This window comes from Natator depressus, chromosome 1 (genome assembly GCF_965152275.1).
Source record: "Natator depressus isolate rNatDep1 chromosome 1, rNatDep2.hap1, whole genome shotgun sequence".
NCBI classification, from domain to species: domain Eukaryota; kingdom Metazoa; phylum Chordata; order Testudines; family Cheloniidae; genus Natator; species Natator depressus.
In genome coordinates this window covers 242,872,661-242,881,628 of record NC_134234.1, presented here as the reverse complement: position 1 = coordinate 242,881,628, position 8,968 = coordinate 242,872,661, and the positions used below count along the sequence as shown (strand labels likewise).

Below are 8,968 nucleotides of genomic sequence, written 5' to 3'. Positions count from 1 at the left end.
TATTGAACCCTCTGAACTGAGAATGAAACTGTGTTGGACTTTTTAAAAATGATCAAGTATGCACAAAGTATCAAGAACATCTAAATCTGTGATGAAGCACCTGTAAGACATTAACTTGTTTAGTAACTGGACAGTTTCAAGCCTAATAATATCTTTACACGTAAAGAATTAGTTAAACACCAGAGCTCCTGTGGTGATCTGGTGAGTGAAGTCCTCTGATACTGCTGTGCATGATATGTTATGCAAGGTTATAGTATCCATGCCATTTGAACAAATGAAGATTTCACCAAATTAAGACGAGTGTGTTTAAAAATAATCTCAGCATGTTCCATCAAGTGTGAATTGGAAACCAAGGAGTTTCACATCAAACAAAACAGGAAAACCCAATTTCCTTTCTGTTCTTGCACAGTCTGAGCTCAGGCATGCAGCACCCAGGGCTATGAAAGGCAACCTTTGACATTCAACAGAGGACTACGGTGAATGTGCATGTAAGGGGTCCATTCTCCCCCCAGTAAAGAAGGGGAGTGTCATATTTCAATCCCCCCCCCCCGCCCGCCCCACCCAGCTCCTGCTTGGGTGGGGGAAACCCTGAGGGGACTGGGATGTGTCAGCGAGGGGCCAGGGCACGGCACAGAGGCAAGAAGTGTCCTTGGAGAGCGGCGCCCCTCAAAGCTCCGCGAGCCAGGCTGCTCCTCCCGCTCCCGGGAACACGCTGGGACACGGACTCCCCCGGGGCCTTCCATCCCGCCCGGCGCTGCCGCCACCTGTAACTCTCCCCGGGCAAGCGCCCGCGCTCTGCTGCCATTGGACGCCGCCGCCTACCGAAGCCTGCTAGGCACAAAAGGCGTTGCTAAGTGGATGCTTATTTTGTTTCCCTCCTTTTCTTTTTCCCTCCCCCCTTGCGCCCCCACCCCCCCTTTACTGATGAGAGCCTTGGTTCACTTGCAACGTGTCAATTGCACTGGCTCTCTCGCTGCTCTTCCCTCTCCCCTTTTCTTTTTCTTTTTTTTTTTTTCTTCCGGGGATGGTGACTTGGTAGCTGGGTGGCTTTTTAGTGACATCCAGAAAACCGTTCCCAGGCAAGCGATGGCTTAGAGAAGAGGGAAGGAGGCAGGAGAAGAAGAAGAAAAAGAAGAAGAAGAAAAAGAAGAAGAAGAAGAAGAAGATGAGTTTCCACAAGGAGGATGGTGTGGGGAGCCTGTGTCACAAGGCGCTGCAGATCATCTCAGAGCTGTGCCTGGGGGGCCAGGTGGAGCGGGAGAAATGTTCAGGCATCTTCTTCCCCTTGGAGACCACCAAGCAAGGTATAGGCAGCACAGGTACAGTGGACTCTCTGCAGAGCCCCCCTCTCCTGCTCCTCTCTCGTCTTCTGCTGCTTCCCCCCAGCTTCTTTCCACTACCCTCCCCCCCCCCCCCCCCCCGTCCCCCGTCCCCCTCACTCTGCTCCTTGTCTCTGCTTCGCTTCCTTGGTGCAAAGAGGGGGGAACACGCGTGTGGGACGGTTATCTACTAATAGCAGCGGCAGCAGGTTGTGTGGGCGTTCGGAAAGTTGAACTTTTTCTTTGCTTTGCCTATGAAGGTGGAGGGGGGGCGGGGGGAGAATCCATGTTAAAATAACAATAACCAGAAGCAGTTTGTCGTCAAGTGCTCAGGACCGCACTCAGCGCAAGCACAGCAAACGCTGGTGCCCGGGAGTCTCATTTGCTCTGTACGGCGCTGATTATAAAGCAGAGCTCCGGGAAGGTTCCGGCGTTGTGCGGAGGGGCTGCTGCTGTAGTGATGCTGCAGAGCGTGAGGACAAGAAGTACAAAGGAAAGGAAAATGCTGCGGGGGTGGGGGGCGGGGGGCGTCAGGACCTTGGATCAGGGAACAGGGAGTGGACGAAAGAGAGAGAGAGAGAATCACCCCCCGAGTGAAAGCCCAACAGTTGGTTGGATTTGTGCAACAGGAAATATCCCGCCTTGTATCCCATCTCCTTTCCCCTCTTTCCAGTGCTAGTCTTCCCCTCCCGCGCACACACACTTGAACTTCCATTGTTAATTGTTTCTTGCTTTATCTGCAAAGAAATTTTCCTTTCTTAAGGCTGGAAAACTATTTGCTCCTGTTGCAGCGATGTTAGGAGGGGGAAGAGGCTGCTGGTTTAGTGTTATAAACAATGGTGTATGTTCTGGGGGAAGGAAGTGTTAGTCTACATGTATGATTTACCCCACGTCTCCCCTTCTCTGTTCTTCCCAGTGGCCCTTATGTTTCCTTGCGATATTTCGAGCACAGGCTTTCAGTCGGGCAGCCACCAAGCCAACAGGTTGTATGAATCGGAAGCGCTTCAAATGAAGGCTTGCTCTACATAACATTGCTCAAGATTTAGAGGGAGTGGAGGGAAGGAAATGGACAGGAACCCTATTCACAGAGCCGAGACACGGTGTTTAGATGTTTTTTAATGTGAAAATCCGATTTTTGTTGTTGAAGTTTTAACTATGAAAAAAAGGTATATTGTGTTATAGTTATGGGAGAAAAATATCCTGGGGGACCCCAAACCAATCCATCAATATACCTTTGTGTGCACTTTCGGCTGTTTCTGGATGACCAACTGTTGCAGCGATCTCTTATTGATGATAAAGCCATAAAGCCTGGCAACACCAAGGAGTTTTATGAATGAAAGGAACAGTTATTTTAATAAAATAGTCCCATAGGATGAGCCCTCGTTTAAGGGTGAGGTTGTTGTTAAGGATGTGTATTTTACATTGCCTAGGTTTGATGGGAATGTACAAATGGAAACCTGTAGATTCAGTGAAGTGCTTTGGGGTCAGATCTGTTCTAGGATCCATCAGGGAAGACTTGAAGAAAATAAGGGACTGATTTAAATCCTCAGAAGCAAGATAGTCTATCAAAGGTGAAATTGTCTTGTTTTGCCTAGTTAACGGAGCTCAAGTGGTTCCATATTTGGACACTTACTATTTGTACCTCGGCACGTCAAGGTTAGGGAATGAATTTCTGATTAATTTCTGCATTGTCCCGGGTTTCTGGCTCAGTTCAGCTCTCTCACCTTACTTTGTCATAGTTCATGATTCCGTTGCCTTTTCTATGGTAATGTTTTTAAAGGGAGGGTTTAAAAATTAAGCTCATTTTTGGTGCTTTATTCTTATGCTCTCGCAGGCGAGACCTGAACAACAGAGAAAAATAATAAACATGTAGTTTAAAAATCATTATGAAAAGCAATAGCAGTAGTATAAATGTCCCACCTGTTTGTTTTTTTCTTTTAATGCCCAAAGTCTTTAGTGCATATTCAGCAGTAAGGTGGAGTTTTATAGCACTCAACAATCCCACTTCAGAACAGAGAAACTTCCCACCTAAAAAGAGAGAGGAATGAGCATCTAATTTTTTTCCAACTCCTGTTGACAAAACCAAAACAACCATAACAACAACCACCCTTCTAGTTCTTTCTCATAGGCTAAGGCACCGTGTGCCAAGTTTTATTCTAAGGTGCATTTACACACCTTGAATACAAGGATCCATAATGAAATCTCTCTAATCAAGTTAACGCTAGCTGGCGCCTCTGGATCATTTTATGTGGTTATTTACCTGAGCCAAGAACAAAGGAAGTGATTCTACTGCTGTTGGAGTTGTGGGAAAAGTCCCAAAGTTTCCAGTGGGAACAGAATCCAGAAGGAAGTTTATCTGCATCGATGGGGTGGGGGGGGGTGGGTGGGGGTGGGGAGGGAAAGTGGTGGGGGGGAAGAGGTGTATGTATTTCAATGTGTCTGTGTTCGCGAGGAATACATACAATATAGTACACGCTATAAATGGATAGACAGATTAATAGATTGTGTATGCGAAAGTGTTGCTAGTGGATGTGATTGATTATTTTTCATTTGGTTGAACTACACAGTATTCCCACTAGCATTTTTAATTAAATATAGTATATTTTAGCATATTTGTTATAATCCATCATATGTTAATTATCTTGATCCAGATTGAATCATATCAAATGGAGATGTAGTTGGTGTTGAGCTTCAAAATCTTACAGTAGGGTTGCTTTTCTTATAGTAAAAGAGCACCTAGTGCACTGTATATTAATTCTTGAGGGTCATTATTAATTTTATTTTAACAAACATAAATGTAATATAAAGGAATAATATATGAAAGATATAAAGGTGCTCTCCAAGGTACTGATAAAGCAAATTGTCCTGTTTAGAAATTTAAATTCAGCACCTGTTTTCATATTAGATTGCATACCTTCATTTTTAGCATTTCTTCAAAGCCAGCAATTTTATCAGTATTTTAAATTCATAATGCTTAACCAATTTGCAGCTGTTTGCCAAAAGGCCTGGGATTTTAAATTTTGTATTCTGCGGCAATAACAATTTGTCATGAAGTAAAAGTGGCTGAGGTGAGAATATAAAATTGCTTGCTCATAAGATTACTAGAAACACATCTTACATAAAAAATAATGCTAGAGGATGTATTTTCTAAATTATCAGGATATTAGATTACATGTCTTCCATTTGATGAATGCTTGCTAAAATTATCTCTTCAGCAAATACATTGTCTTGAGTATATCTACATCATTTTAATAAGCTATAGAATCTTAGGGCATCTTCACATGAATAAACATAAAGCATGTTTTAAAATAAAGGCATTCTTTTCTGTAGTATGACATTTTCTTCATTTCTCATCAATATGTAGATGTGTGTTTTAAAACTCACTAACATTTTTAAACTGTTCCTTACATTAAATGAGACCACTAATGCACTGATAAAAGACATGATCCAGCATTTCTTCTTCTTCAAGCAAAACTCCCACTGAACTCACTGGGTGCTGGACCGCAAACCCCTAACTCTCAGTGGTGAACAGTTGCTCCATGAGTAGTGCTATTAAAGTCATCGGGATTACTTCTGTGAGAGGCTGTTCATTATTGTAAGGGGTTCACAATCTGCCCATGACCACAGCAGAGTTTCATTTGAAGAAAAGCAGTAGGATCAGGCCAAAAGTTAGATAGTCGTACCCAAGTTCTGCCACTTTTGTCATGTAGTACCATATTGAGAGAGTAGTACTAGTAAATAGTCCCACTAATATCAATGGGACTACTTGCCAAATAAGGAACTACTCAACATGAATAAGGGTGGCAGAATCTAGTCCAAAATTATTAGAGTGTCATATAGGATGCTTAAGAGATCATATTAGTTGGCTCATATTAGTAAAATCATATCAATGAACCACCACAAATATGGAATAGTAGGCACTCTACTCCAAAGAGACATGAATGAAAAAATGATTTCCTCCTCCTACACATTTTTTTATCTCTCCATTGAAGAATGGGAAGCTTTTTCTGTAGCCATGTATACTTCTACTTGAGCATCAGTGTTCATTAAGATTACTATCAATTGTACTATAACGTAATTTGTGTTTGAAAGTAACCATGTCTCTACAGACAGAATAGTTATATTCCTTAGCAGTGCAAGACGTCATTGGGTGATACAGGACATTGCTTGCACAATCTGAGCTTTTGCCTTTCTTTTAATATAGTGAATGCCTTTTATGAATGATCATACAAACGAAAACCTATATTAAATGTCCATATTATCATACTTGAAAGTCGATGGTCAGTGTTGGTCTCTCTTCAATTATTGCATTTGACCATGCAATTTAATTGAGATAATCTTTTCTCTCACAGCTAGAACATGAATGTGAATTTCAATTAATGACTGATTTTTGAAGGAGCATTTGCATTTATTTGCAAACACTTCTTCCTCTTCAAACCATTGCCGTCAGATGATGCTCATCAACTCAATTTACACTCAGATTAAATTAAAAACAATCCCACTAATTAAAACCCTGTTAGCAAACATAATTTAATATTTACTGACACCAGAAAAGTAATGCAAACACACACTTGTTGTTAAAATATTAACAATGTTAACATATTTAAATATCTAAACACTTGAATACAGAACATTTAAATAGCAGTATGTACATCTGTGCACATGAGAATTATGTGCTGAAGGATTGAGCCCAGGGACCCTCCACCCTTGTAGGGTCCCAGGGTTTGGGCTCCAGCCCAAGCCTGAACATCTACACAGCAATTTTTTGCCCCAAAGCCCGAGCCCCACGAACCTGAATCAGCTGACACAGGCCAGCCATGGGGTTTTTTTTTATCCCTGTGTAGACATACCCTAGAGGACTCACAAACTATTTAATAGGACATTACCCACTTCCTATAGACTACACTGTATAATGACACACTGTTAAGTAGAGTCTGAAATAGTGAAAAAGGAAAGTCTTGTGGATGCTTGGTTTGAAAGGCAATCTGAAAGTACCAATGATCAAATGGATATGTAACTTGTCTGCTGCTCAGGATGAAAAATATATTTGATGACTGGATTGTTATTCTCTCAAGAGATAATGAATCACACATTCATATATATCCCAGTGTGCCACCAAAAATATGTGCAACCATCAGGTCCATTAGCAGTGAGCAATAACCTAAAAGTACTTATTGAGCAAATTCAGATACCATCAGAGTGGGTTAACAGTGAGATATGTTTCCAAAGCACTGAAATATAACGAAACTACATTCAGATTGAAAAGGAAATGCAGGCAGTGTGTTTGGTAGTGGATGATTTTATGAGCTGAAATCAGCTGAAGTCGATATGGACCATAAATTGTTGGATGCTCTATTACAGAAATTATTGTGCAAAGCACTGCCTAGAATCCAGAAAATGATCATGAAATTTCATGGAGTACTTGTTTAATGTGAAATACTGGCTGACAATAAGCTTTTTGTAGTGGATGTATTTTCAAGGGTGTCTATAAACAGTGAAAGCCAGGAGCTACAGGAAGAAGAATTTGAAGTAAATACTACTCAGTCACTTTGCATTTCCAAAAATAAATGTGACAAACTCAAATGAGAAATACAAAATGGCCCAAAGATACAACAGCTTGAAGGAGTCATTTTAATTGGAAAACCAACAGAAAAATGACAGGTAATTGCAATCATAAACTCTTATTAGCTTGTGGAGATGAAATCATGGCAAATGATTGGATGCTGTACAAAAAATACCCGAGGTGAAATCCTGGCCCTATTGAAGTCAATGGGAGATCTGTGATTGACTTCAATCTGCACATGTTTTCACCCATAGCACAACATGAGGACAGGAATGCTAAATGCAATCCACAGCTCTTATAAGATATTGTGAAGGATAAGAACAAAACTTGAGATGCCCTATTCTAGACACCATCAAAGGTAAATGGCTGAATGCAGCTGCGGGGATGAGACTGTCAGGGAGCTGATTACAGGTCCCCAATTTCCTGACCCATCTTTGAACCCAGAGCAGGTTAGAACAGCCATCTCAGAATACAGACACCCATGACTTTTGCCATAACAGAATTAATGTACATCCATCTGCATCCAAAAATTAAATTAGGCTCTTAATTTGTCTCTAGCTTTAAGTCTTAGTTAGGGACAAATAGCACACTATTGACATATAGGGCATACAATCCATTCCTGTTGACAGATTCAGCCTTAAGTACTAAACTTCCTTGATGGGCATACGAAGAGACTCCTGTCTGAAGAAATGTCTCTTGATATTTTCTCTTATCAAATCAAACTTTCTGTGAAAAAGACATTATAGGGGACATTTTCCTGTTTGATACATAGGATTTGGAAAGCTCAGGTTTAATACTATTCCACAGATGGGCTTGAATGAATTCTGGCTTAATATGACAGCAGGGTAATTTTAATAATTGCTCAGCTGAGTGACCACCAGAATGGAGGAAATGAGCTAATACTATCTGTTCATCACAGTCTGGGATGGGGAACCATCTCCCACCCCTCTCTACATAAAACTCAATCTGTTTAGTTTATCAAAAAGTTTGAGAAACAACTTGATTACAGTGTATAATTACTTTCATGGATAGACAATGATGGGTACTAAAGGGCTCTTTACTCTAGTGGAGAAAGGCATAACGAACCTATGGCTGGAAGCTGAAGTCAGACAAATTCAAATTAGTTACTGAAACTGAATGGCCTGTGAAATACAGATCAGACTAGACAGAGGATCTAATGGTCCCTTCTGTCCTTAGAATGAATGATTCTCATTGAAACTTGTTTGTTTTTCACAATTGTTATGATTAGCTGTAGTAATATATTAATTTGTTGTGTGGTAGAAATTAGCAATATGCATTTTTTTAATCTTAAAATTGATCTCAAAGGGATTTTTAAGGGCTAAATGTTGGCATTTAGTCTCAGCTCTGAGGTTAGAACCTAGCAAAGCAACACCCCCCCAGAGTAGCCCTGGCAAACACTCTGCCTCTGTGAGGCACAATGCCCTCTGCAGCTCTCCAGTTGCATAGGAGGGAGTAATTTGCCTATACCCATTTAAAGCATGCAGTATGCTCCCTCAAATCTCCTGCTGTGTGATTGGCCACTAGATGAATGAGGTTAGGAAAGGTGGAACTGTGATTCTGCCTGCTCCTTCACCCCTTTTCCAGTGAGTTCACTGGGAGCAACTCAGAAGTGAACCTAGCCTGTTCTTCCCAGAGCACAGGTTTCAATTTCAGTTTTTCAAGCCAAACAAGGGGAGTGAACAATTCCTTACTCCCTTCTTACTCCATCATGGCTATGTAAGGGCAAGCCACAATTTAGCTCTAAAGGGTTACTTAATATATGAAGAGATAAATCTTTATATACAAGAGAAATAGAACTATTCCAGAATTTTAGACAACGAGCCAAAATATATATGTCTAAAATTCTGTAATTGTTTAATTTCTCTAGTATAAAATGTTCTGCGTTTTGATTTTTAAGTGCCCTTTTTATTTTGATTTGGCTTAGTTTAAACTCCAAGGTTTTTCTGGTCCTTTCAAATTTTCTCAAGGCTCTAAACCTTTCTTTTTTTTCTTTTTTTATGGTTATCCCTTATCATGGTATATGGACCTTGAGCTCAATATTTATTATTGAAAGATATGTATCTGG

The 8,968-nt window shown here is 40.8% G+C and overlaps 1 protein-coding gene across 2 annotated transcripts in view; it reads left to right on the top strand.

Annotated features, from left to right (window-relative positions):
- The first annotated feature begins 926 nt into the window (after window positions 1-926).
- Window positions 927-8,968, top strand: part of SYT10 (synaptotagmin 10) — a 58,110-nt gene continuing 50,068 nt past the window's right edge. For both annotated transcript variants that reach the window (XM_074939770.1, XM_074939780.1), the window contains exon 1: window positions 927-1,319. In XM_074939770.1, coding sequence (XP_074795871.1) covers window positions 1,166-1,319 — 154 coding nt within the window. In that variant the 5' untranslated portion in view covers window positions 927-1,165. The remainder of the gene's footprint in view (window positions 1,320-8,968) is intronic.